Source organism: Capricornis sumatraensis, chromosome 14 (assembly GCF_032405125.1).
Source record: "Capricornis sumatraensis isolate serow.1 chromosome 14, serow.2, whole genome shotgun sequence".
NCBI lineage: Eukaryota > Metazoa > Chordata > Mammalia > Artiodactyla > Bovidae > Capricornis > Capricornis sumatraensis.
In genome coordinates, this window is record NC_091082.1 from 35,922,291 (window position 1) to 35,934,336 (window position 12,046).

The following is a 12,046-nucleotide window of genomic DNA, read 5'->3' on the forward strand; positions in this document are numbered from 1 at the left end:
TGATGGTACGAACATGGGTGTGCAAATATTGGTTTGAGTCCCTGTTTCAGTTCTTTTGGGTATAGATCTAGGAGTGGAACTGTTGGATCATATGGTAATTGTTGAAATTTTTGAGGAAATGCCATACTGTTTTCCATAGTGGCAGCATCACTTTACATTCCCATAAAGTGGCACCCCACTCCAGTACTCTTGCCTGGAAAATCCCATGGACGGAGGAGCCTGGTAGGCTGCAGTCCATGGGGTCGCTAAAAGTCGGGCATGACTGAGCGACTTCACTTTCACTTTTCACTTTCATGCATTGGAGCAGGAAATGGCAACCCACTCCAGTGTTCTTGCCTGGAGAATCCCAGGGACGGGGGAGCCTGGTGGGCTGCTGTCTCTGGGGTCACACAGAGTCGGACACGACTGAAGCGACTTAGCAGCAGCAAAGATTATTGCGTCTATGTTCATCAGTGGTACTGGCCTGTAATTTTTTGTTTCCGTCATATCTTTTTCTGGTTTGGTTTCAGGGTAGCACTGGCCTGGCAAAATGAGATCCAAAGCATTATTTCCTCTTCAATTTTTTGGAATAGTTTGAGAAAGATGGATGTTAATTCTTCTTTAACACCCTGTGAAGCCTTCTGGTCCAGGACTTTGTTTGTTGGCAGTGTTTTGATTCTGTTTCATTACTGACTCGATTTCATTACTGGTAATCAGTCTGTTAATATTTTCTATTTCTTCCTGATTCAAACTTGGGAGATTGTACATTTCTAGGAATTTATCCATTTCTCCTAGGTTGTCCATTTTATTGGGATGTTGTTCATGGTAATCTCTTATGATCTTTTAAATTGTTGTGGTCTCTTTTGTAACTTCTCTTTGGTTTCTGATTTTATTTGGGCCCTCTCTCATTTTTTTCTTGATGAGAGTAGCTAAAGGTTTATTGATTTTGTGGTACTTTTCAAAGAATCAGCTTCATTGATTCAGTTTCATTGATCTTTTCTCTATTTTTAGTCTCTATTTGATTCACTTCTGCTCTGATTTTTATTATGTATTTTCTTCTACTAACCTTGAGTTTTTGTTTGTCCCTTTTCTGGTTCCTTTAGATGTGAGGTTAGGTTGTCGGAGATTTGTCTTGTTCCCTAAAGTCGGCTTGCGTCAATATAAACTGGTCTCTGGGAACTGTTTTGCTGCTTCCTTAGCTTTTGGATCATTGTGCTTCCATTTTCATTTGTCTTAAGGTATTTTTTTAATTTCCTTTTTTATTTCTTCAGTAGTCACCTATTGGTTGTTTAGTGGCCTATTGTTTAGCATCTGTATGTTTGTGTTGTACAGGTTTTGTTCCTGTTAATTTCTAGTCTCTTAGCATTGTGGTAGGGAACTTGATATGATTGCAGCAATCTTCTTAAATTTAATGAGACTTGTTTTTATGGCTCAGCATGTGATCTATCCTGGAGAAAGTTCCATCCGTGTACACTCAGACCACTTGCTCCTTGTAGAGAACCTCTGCAATTGTGATTATCCTTCCATTTGTGGTCTGCCTACCTAGGGCATGGGTCTTCAGTAAATGCTGCATTTCTGCCCCTCTTACCTGTCTCATTTTGGTTCCTTCTTCATATCTTGAGTTGCAGAAAGCCTTCAGATCATTCTCATCGATATTTGCTCTGTAAATATGGTGTGGCCATAGGAGGAGGTGAGCACAGGGTCTTGCTGCCCTGCCATCTCACTAGAAGATTGACTTGTTTTGTCATTGTTTTTGCTCTCTTTTTAAAAAGTGACCTAAGGATTACAATTCTAGAAATTTGAAGTTTTACTGTATTTGAAATACTTGTGAATCCAGGATCATCATATATAGATCAAAACCTACAAGTTGCTCATGCTCTCAGAGAAGGAAGAGAATGAAGTACTTGCCTTAGAACCTGGCGATGAGTATCTCTAAGGTGAAGTACTCACCCTAGAACCCACACGGCAGTGGCAGGAAGTGCACCCCCTCCTCTTTGGCCTCCTCCCTGACCTTCCTCTAGATGCAGCTTCTATTAAAGGGAACATCTCACCTGGGACCCTCTGACACCACCTCTCTTTGTTCTTAGGGCACAGACCCCACACATGTTGGAGTTCACATCTTTGGTTTATTCATTGAGGGGGCAAGGTGGAATCACAAAGAAAAAATACTAGAAGACTCGCTACCTTGTGAGATATGTTGTGATTTTCCTGAAATATACTTCTTGCCAACAAAGGTAATCTCCCAGATGTTTATCACAAAGTTTTAAACCACTGAGCTTTCCCTCAGTAGTACCAACCATTCCTTCTAGTTTCCATCCTTATGATTTCACTAGGGAGATTGACCAATATACTTCAGACTACAAACATGTAAAATAGCCCCAAATACTCCTAAAACCTAAAATAGATGCTGTACAAACATCCAGTGTGATTTCTCAAGAATACATACTATAAAGCTATACTAGTGACTCTAAAAAATCAGGCATAATTCTATATGCAGTTACATAACCACATAATCACCTAAATGTATTCAATTTATAACAAACTCCCCAAATCTAGTATAAAAGAAATGTGAGCTGCTGGCTTACTTAACTGTGTAATTTGAGCATTTTTTTTTTTTTTTAGATTTCTACTGAAAGTTCAACTGCATCTAAGCAGACAGAGCCAGAACTCTATACTTTTGAATGCCCAGTTTACCAGACACCTGAGAGGTCGAGTATTTTGACAGCTGCTGGTTTATCCTCAAACTTTTTAACATCTGTGTACTTATCCACGAAGAAACCTCCTAGTCATTGGATCACAATGCAGGTTGCACTGCTGTGTGAGGAGAATGAAAAATAAAACTTCCATAACAAACCATGTAATTGTTGACTCTAACCAGTTACACGCTTCAAGACATTCACATGGAGTCAACATCCTTCATGAAAAAATCTGTGTGATCAAGGCAGATTAGACAGTGCCATCTCTTCCTTCCATTTGTATGTGAAAACTTTTAACATGTAGGGGAAGCTCCCAGCTGCTTCCATTCTAAGCAATATCCCTGTGGGTGGGCTCTCCTCCAGGTGAGAGAACATGCCCCCAGAAAGCAGAAGGTCTGACTTTTCTAAAAGGGAAAGCCACGGCAACTAGCATGGCATTAGGGCATCTAATTCTTATGGAATTTTTGACTTTAGAGCGATTTCTGCAATTATATACAATAAAACATATACATGAAGAGTAGTTCTTTGGAATACTTTCCCAGGCTGCTCTGAGAGAACACAGAACATGACACTGTTGGCCTGACTGCAGACTTCTGAGACAAAAAGTCTTTCCTGAAAGAAATAATCTTGTTTTGATTTCACCAGATTTTCTCTTTCCACTGAAAAACCAATGCTGAGAATTTAAATGTCAAAACTGGATGAAAAATGTGAAAATTGCATGTCAAAATGTATTTCTGTAGGTAGATTTTTATTGTTGAACACCAACTATGCTGAACTCATACTCCTATACCTTCAGGCCACCTATGTACTATGTGGCATATCGATCTTTATACATGAAGACACTGGTGCTCCTGGAGCTTGCGTTGCCCAAGCTCACACTGCCAGAAGCAGGGCTTGGATTCCAAGCCATGTTTGTTGTCACATTACCTCAGCAGTGGGCCCATTGGCAGAAAATAAATCCCATGTTTCCACAAATGAAGATCAAACAATCGCTTCTATCTGCAATAAGGGGGAGAAGAGGTTGTGGAGAGGACTAGTCTAGTTCATACCAGAACTAGACTCTAATAGCCATGAACAAAATATTAACATCTACTTACTTTTGTGTCTAGGAAACTACACTGAAAGTCACAGTATCAAAAACATACACACTGTGAATCTAATTACACACAGTGCTGTAGAAAATAATTATAAAGACCTAGCCCCTGTCATTCAGGAACCAATAAGAAAATGACAAATATAGGATTTTAACAAAAGAAACAAGCTGCTGCTGCTGCTGCTAAGTCACTTCAGTTGTGTCCGACTCTGTGAGACCCCACAGACTGCAGCCCACCAGGCTCCCCCATCCCTGGGATTCTCTAGGCAAGAACACTGGAGTGGGTTGCCATTTCCTTCTCCAATGCATGAAAGTGAAGGAGGTCTTATTTGGTCCTTGAATTCATTAAAATAGTTTTAGCAATTATCCATGATTTGCTAAAACAAAACAGTCCATGAGTAACAGAAACCACCAATAAGCAAACTCTTTTCCGCAAAGCGTACAAAAATAAGACCAAGAATCACATGATGTGACATTTTTAACTTAATTGGTTTTGGAGTGTATTCTGACACACCCACCTTCTGCAAAGTCATTTCATACTGCGAAGAGAGATAAAGACATGGTGTCTGATCTCACTGACACACAAATGTCTCTCACATGCATGTACTGGCTTTCAAACGCACTTAGGTGCATTTGTAATTAATACAAGTTCATTTGAAAGCATTACTGAGTCTATGACACTTTTGATCATTCCTCTATTTTCTTAAAGAACAAATACTAAATCTATGATCACCATCTGCAGGTTAAGACCCTCCACTAACCCTTTTCAAGCTCTGATGTCTGAGAACCTTGATGCAAACTGCAGTTTGCCAGGGGTCTCAGTCTACCTTTTGGATTCCTCGTGGTCCAGGAGGGACCCAAAGGATCCTGGAATAAACCAGGGGTTGGGTGGGGAGCAGAAATCTAAGGGTTCCTGTTTTGGTCCCAATGATCCCAAGAGTTACAGGCGGAAAAAAAGAGAGATTCCAAAGTGGTCAAAGCAACATCTTTATTTTCAACTTTATTTCCAACTTAAAACTTCATTATAAAACTTGTCAAAAAAAATGTCAAAAACAAATTAAAAATAAATTGTGGCACTGTATTGGTAACAGCCCTTTTTTCATCACCAAGGAAAGAATTAATGGTCCTTCTTCCTCCCCTAATGCTTCATTGGTGAATCTAGTATAGAACAAGCTGGGACAACATTTTCTGATGCCAGAAGAAAAGCATAAGAAAAACTGCTTGCATACATCAGTACTACTAAACACTGACAATTTCACCAAAACCACATTTAAAGATTACAGGATGTGGAATGCTTGAGCAAACCAAGTTCATGATCACATCAACACAAGCACAGTTATATACACTTCAAACTGCAGCACAGAATAAACACTGCATATCTAAATGGCTCGTATAGAAAATGTATAATTGAAAACCCCAACGTACAGACTATATATTAGGTTTGCCTATGTTTAAGATACTGAGAACAATTTAACTCTGAATATGAAAGCTTAGTGAATTTGCTACTGTTCCACTATAGGATAATTAACAATGAGACTATATCAACTTAAGTAGAATTTAAAGGCTAAAGCTACCTTATGCACATCTGTTAAACTAAAAGAAATGATTTTAAACTATTCCCTTAAATTGCTTTTAGATAAACAGATTTCAAAAGATGAACACAACACTCCTTAACTGGGAGTAGAGTTTTGTAAATATAAAGGATATGCAAAATACAGTATACACTGCATGAACTAACAGTAGCAAAAACACAGTTTAATTTAAAAAGTCAAAAGCATATAAAAATATTAGCCTTTCTGGAAATGGCAAATTTTTAAACACCAATCTGTGTAAAAAGGTTTAAATAGTGATGTTACTCCAAAAATATATATTTATTCTATTTTTCTATTTGCAACAGTTTACAAAGGCAAACAAACACCTGCAATTGAGGTAGCAAAGCCAAATTCAGAAACTTTGGATTAGGAAAAAAATACCCTTCCTATGTTTTAATACCATCTTTCATACAATATTAAATGAATTCTCCTTGTTTCAAAATGTTTAATTCACATGTATTACTTTACAAAACTTAATTAAAATACTGCAAATGTTTGTTTAAAAGATATTGGGTTGGATAAAAAATTCGTTCAGGTTTTTTATGGAAAAACCCAAATGAATATTCTGGCCAACCCAATACTTAGTTCTGAAAATTATTTCACATTCAAAATACTATACAGAAAAACCTGAAGTCACCATATATTACATAAAAGCTACGTATTTACAGTTTCAAATGCAGTTTTAGAAGCTGAGGTTAAGCAAACCACTACTAATGGTCTTCATTAAACAGTGTCCACTATCAGTTATTCCCCTTCCCGTACAGCATTGAACAGACAATTGGTTTTTTACTTTCAAATCACACAACTAGAAAATGATTTAAAGGGAAACAAATGAAAGTTCTATCCCCTTAATGCAAGAAAACATAAATGAACTTTAAAATGTAACAATGTTTTTATTTAAGACAAAAACCAAACCAACTGGACAAAAGAATCAAAATTTGACAGGTAATCAAAAATCCTGAACATCAGTATTCAGTGCATTTATAAGACTGTTTTTTGTTCTCAGATTTTTAAAGATTAAAAATTTCCTAAGTGCAAATCCTATTTATATTTTCCTTATGTTAATTGTTACGATTTATTAAACATGGCTACAGGAAAAGACTTACTACTTGGCTCTATCTTTAGTCCTGCCTGAAAAAGAAATATACAGATTCTGTCAGTGCAATGAAAGAAGGTTCGTTTTGGATTTTTTTTTCTTTCTTTTTTTTTTTTTTTGCAAACGGAAGATAGAACTGCAGGAGCATTTAGAGGGTGCCCAGAGCAGAATCAGTAGATGTAGGGGAATATGCGGTAGGGGACTCGCTGGCAGTACTTCTCCCACGCCAGGCCATACTTCTTCCTACAGTGGTGCTCGTCACGGGCTTCCCGGTGCACCAGCAAGATGGTGAAATAAATCACATAGAAATAAGGCAGAATGTGATTGAAACCTGGGGGAAACAAAAAGAAACAGTACCTAGTATTTTTATTTTTCACTACACAACACTGTTTCCTGCGCTTCCCCAAACAGCCTAAAATTGGGGCGTCCCATTACTCCATTTTCTCCAATAATGGGGGAAACAACTAAACCAGTTCATAAAATCCCACTGCTGTGTGGCAGGAGGTAGTAATTTGAGTTAAAAGCTATTCAGAGAAGAGTGATTAATCCATCCTAACAATCCTTCATAATCGGAACATCTGCCCTTCTAATTAAAGCAAATCCCTCCATTTCCTCCCCTCCGGTGCTCAGGGTAGAGAACTGCTGGCCATCACTGCGGGGCAGGCAGAGCAGGGCAGACAGCGCTGCAGGGTGTGGGCTGACCCAAACACATGAAAAGCCATGTGTGCCTTTTCTTAAAAACCAAATTTTTTCAGAATCCATGTATAGCAAGTCATGAATAAAAAGTTAATTATTAATTCCTACATAGTCCACTTAGGAAAAAAGCTACCAGACACAGCTGAAAACAAAGTTTTGCTTGCATGATTTTAGAGTAAAACTTCATGGTCTGTGAATTCCTAATTCCCCTCAGACACAGGATGAATGAGGTGCTGGAAATAGAACCCAGCACTCAATCAGGGAATGAAAAACCCCAACCTCTAACAGAGACAACACCCAGACCCACAGAGGACAGACAGACATGTGTGGGCGGCCTGGGAAAGAGTCCCATCAGCTCTCTTCCTGAATGCTTACCACACGGGAGGGACCACGCCAGGGCCATGATGAGATCACCCAAGTAATTGGGGTGGCGAACAAAACCCCACCATCCAGAAACAAGAAGATTTTTTCCCGTTGAAGTATGAATGGTTTTTAAATCTATACAGAAATAAAAAATACATGTTTAATGATTCTAAGACAAGCAGAGACATAAAATCTTTACGTAATGCAAAAATACAAACCAATACTTACGTGCAAGCCTTGGATCAGTGGGATTTTTCCGGAATGCATTTTTCTGAGAATTTGCACATCGGAAGATTACAAATCCGCATACTGTAATTTTTAAAAAATTTCATTTGTTAACAACTTACATATAATCTTTATTTTAAAGCACCTGTAATTTCATTTAGAAATGATTCCTGTGTTTCAAGGAAATGTCCAAGGTACAGAAGAGTCTGATTTCTTAAGAACAATTCACACCCTCTCAATCTCAGGATGACAAAAGAAGATCTAATCCTGATATCTCACTATCTTACAGCTTTCCTCATCTACCTGGGGACACCTTGAAGGCAAAACTAACAAATACGCATTATTATTCATGGTGCATCCATGAATAAAATCTACTGCAGCCCACATTACAATAAAATCAATACTGGAGTTCATCTGTTAGTTATGATATGACCGTAACAGGAATGCTTCATTAATAAAACTATAGCTCAGAATCTGTACCAGAACAATATGCACATAAACATGAATATATGCCAAATCCCACTGCAAGCCTCTTAAGCTGGTAGATTTATTTCAAATTTCAAAATGTCAAAACTAAGAGGCCCTGACATATGACTATGTATCATCAGTCCTCAATAAAGTAGTAAAAAATAACTCCATTCCCCATTTTTAGCTTAACTGTAAAATAGACATAGCCTGTCTTGAATAACACACAGGCACGTGTTAACCAAACCAATAGTGAAACTAAATCTTAATTTCAACCAGAGACTTGAATTTTTCTTCTACCATAGATATTAGTGTAGTGAAACTAGCAACATTTGAAGTTCAGTGGTCATTTTCCCTGCCCTTCCTCTGGTGGATGTGTTTAATGAACAGTGTAACAAAAGAAAAAGCCCATCCTGAACCTAACCTGCTACCATCAGCCAAGCTGTACTCCTCACTCTTCCCCACCATCCTGGTTGAGCTGTTCCGTCTGTCCGATGTATCTGTCTCCCCAGGCCACTTTCACCCACCCAACAGATCAAATGTCACATTCTCCAACAAGTTTACAGAGATACTCCCCAGAGAGACGTGCTCTCTACCTTAAACTCCCCTCATATTTGCTCTGTTAGTCCCTCCTCTAGACTCTTCCTGTGCTTCAATCCAGTGTCTGAGTGTCTTATTTCTTCTATAAGAGCATAAGCTCTAGGAAGGCAAGACCATCTCCCTGTTTTTCAAGGTACTACCAGAAAAAGCGGGCTCTCAACAGAAGAAAATGAATCATTACTAAAACAATAAAATTTTATTGTTTTTAACAATAATTGTATTATTTTTAAATAAAGAGCCTCTTGATGAAAGTGAAAGAGGAGAGAGAAAAAGTTGGCTTAAAGCTCAACATTCAGAAAACTAAGATCATGGCATCTGGTCCCATCACTTCATGGGAAACAGATGGGGAAACAGTGGAAACAGTGGCTGACTTTATTTTCTTGGGCTCCAAAATCACTGCAGATGGTGACTGCAGCCATGAAATTAAAAGACACTTACTCCTTGGAAGAAAAGTTATGACCAACCTAGACAGCATATTAAAAAGAAGAGATATTACTTTGTCAACAAAGGTCCATCTGGTCAAGGCTATGGTTTTTCCAGTGGTCATGTATGGATGTGAGAGTTGGACTGTAAAGGAAGCTGAGTGTCAAAGAATTGATGCTCTTGAACTGTGGTGTTGGAGAAGACTCTTGAGAGTCCCTTGGACTGCAAGGAGATCCAACCAGTCCATTTTAAAGGAGATCAATCCTGGGTGTTCACTGGAAGAACTGATGTTGAAGCTGAAGCTCCAATACTTTGGCCACCTGATGCAAAGAGCTGACTCATCTGAAAAGATCCTGATGCTGGGAAAGATTGAGGGCAGGAGGAGAAGGGGACGACAGAGGATGAGATGGTTGGATGGCAATACCGACTCAATGGACACGAGTTTGAGTAAACTCCAGGAGTTGGTGACAGACAGGGAGGCCTGGTGTGCTGCAGTCCATGGTGTCACAAAGAGTCGGACATGACTGAGCGACTGAACTGAACTGAATAAATTTTTAAAACAGGTGTTTTGTTCAAAATGATGTTTAAATAACTACTGAAGAACCTAAGGAAGAAGTATCCATTCTCTTTGCAAGCTGCAAGAATCCTTTATAGCTCAACTCATCCATGACAGATTATTTCATACTTGCACTACTCATGGCCATTTAAAAGGGCACGCTGTAAACATGTAGATACCACACTACAACAGACTCAGTACACAGTATTTAATACACAGAGACTGAAATTAATACTCACGTTTCAGAGCAATGATTAGAGAAGCCATTGGCCAAGACAGTTCATTTGGATGACTGACTAAATAAAAGGCCTGAAAGCTGTAGATAAATGGAACCCACACCAAATCTCCAAAAGCCAGCATGAATCCAAATCCATCATGGATAATGTCCATGGTTGTCAATAACGCTTCCTAAATGGGTACAGAGAAGGGAAAAAAATGTTTTAAAGTTTGGGGAGAAAAGCTTCTATGTTTAAAGTATTCAAATAAAGTACTAATTTACAGTCAAATTTACAAAAGGTTAAAGGAAGGTAGTTGTTGTTCAGTCACCCAGTCATATCCGATTCTTTGTGACCCCATGGACTGCAGCACACCAGGCCTCCCAGTCCCTCACCATCTCCTGAGTTTGCCCAAGTTCATGTTCATTGCATCAGTGATGCCGTCCAGCCATCTCATCCTCTAAGATGAGACAGTACAGCAACCTAAAATGTTTAAAGGTGGGAGCAGGGATCTGTCTCCCTTGGCACAGGTTTCACACTGAGTCATTCGGCTTCATCCCGTCACTCTAGCCACTCCCTCCACAATCCTGAACCACAGAGCTCCCAACACCTCTTCTGCCTCCCCGCCTCTGCCTGGAACACCCTCCCCCAACTGCAGCTGAAGCCTGGCCTGTACTGCCTTCCTCAACCCACCGCTCGCTGAAGCCAACTGACTGTCCTGTAACTCAGCAGCCCTCTCTACTAGACTGGATGATGCGGCGAGCGCGGGTTTCCAGCTGCCACCCCAGCACCGAGTACAGGTGGAACCCTAGCTAATGTTGTTCAGTCACTAAGTTGTGTCCGACTCTTTGTGACCCCATAGACTGCAGCACACCAGGCTTCCGAACCTAACTTCTGAGCATAATCTAGCTTTTCAGGTGGCTTGTCCACACTACCCGGCATCATGGGAAACTGCCTGCTTCACTGCTCAGGGTAAACCAGGGCCTGAATGCACTCTCTTGTGGATCTGGCTGGCACGAGCCAGAAACCCGCAGGCCCTGGAAGTGGAGACGGCACTGTCTCAGGGCCTCCCTAACCTGCCTCAGACTCCAGTACTCAACACTAACCAGAAAAATTAGCAAGTATAATCTCTATCAAAGAATCAATGTTCTAGGTTAAAGAAAAAGAGTGAGATCTCCAAAATGCATTTTCCCCCGCAGGAAGCAAACAAAAAGACCACAGAACAGAAAAATGGATGTTACAATTTCCAGGCCTGTTGGGTCACCCTCTAGTCAACACGCCTATTCTTTTGAACTGGGGAGCAGGCAAGATAGTACACGAGGGATAATGACAGGGACACATGGGAGTGGGCAGAAAGGAAGGGACAAGATACCAACATCCCGTGCCAGGAGGGGCAGGGAGGACCCTCAGCCCCACCCAGTTCCCAGGGACTCAGAGGGCTGCAGGACAGAAGCAGAGGCTCAGAGGAAGGGTTATTTACATTTAAGTTCATAGTCTCCATTTCTCAAGGTGTGCCACATTAACACATAGAGGAATTTCTATCACTCAATCAAATAAGAAAATTATTAAGCATCCACTCACTGAACAGCAGCATGCCAGATACTAAAGAAAACCATAAAATCAGGTTTCTTCTTCAAGAAGCTAACTATAATCTGGCTGAGACAGTGATGGCTTATTTAAAAAATAATTCCCAACTTTAATCCACTACCCCAGGTTAAAAAACTGCCTTAAGAGTTTTGCCTTAAGACACAATCATTTTTTATTAATTAACAGAAGTCAATGTTTGTTTCAATCTCTAGAAAACATGAATTTCTAAGTCACTTAAAAAGTGACTTCCATGACAAGACAGAAAACTAGAAGGAAGAATTACTCATCATCAGATAAGAATTTAAAAAAATAATCTGAGGGGATAAAGCAACCGAGGAAATATCATCTGACTTGTAAAACATATCCTACCATCTTCTGAGCATCTATTTATTACATAATCAAAGAAAGACCTACAACTGGCAAGATGAAGTGCATTTATAAGAGCTGGTGTTTAACTTCA

At 39.6% G+C, this 12,046-nt stretch overlaps 2 protein-coding genes across 2 annotated transcripts in view; one reads left to right on the forward strand and one right to left on the reverse strand.

The window, feature by feature from the left end:
* The window catches only part of LOC138090212 (dynein axonemal heavy chain 14-like), a 301,641-nt gene extending 298,824 nt beyond the window's left edge, over positions 1-2,817 (forward strand). The window contains exons 76-77 of the mRNA XM_068985722.1: positions 2,067-2,213; positions 2,602-2,817. Coding sequence (XP_068841823.1) covers positions 2,067-2,213; positions 2,602-2,817 — 363 coding nt within the window. The remainder of the gene's footprint in view (positions 1-2,066; positions 2,214-2,601) is intronic.
* Positions 2,818-4,854: 2,037 nt separating this feature from the next.
* Positions 4,855-12,046, reverse strand: part of LBR (lamin B receptor) — a 28,750-nt gene continuing 21,558 nt past the window's right edge. The window contains exons 11-14 of the mRNA XM_068985877.1: positions 10,024-10,192; positions 7,744-7,824; positions 7,528-7,650; positions 4,855-6,787 (exon numbers count right to left, since the gene is read on the reverse strand). Of these exons, the coding sequence (XP_068841978.1) occupies positions 6,627-6,787; positions 7,528-7,650; positions 7,744-7,824; positions 10,024-10,192 (534 nt within the window). The 3' untranslated portion in view covers positions 4,855-6,626. The remainder of the gene's footprint in view (positions 6,788-7,527; positions 7,651-7,743; positions 7,825-10,023; positions 10,193-12,046) is intronic.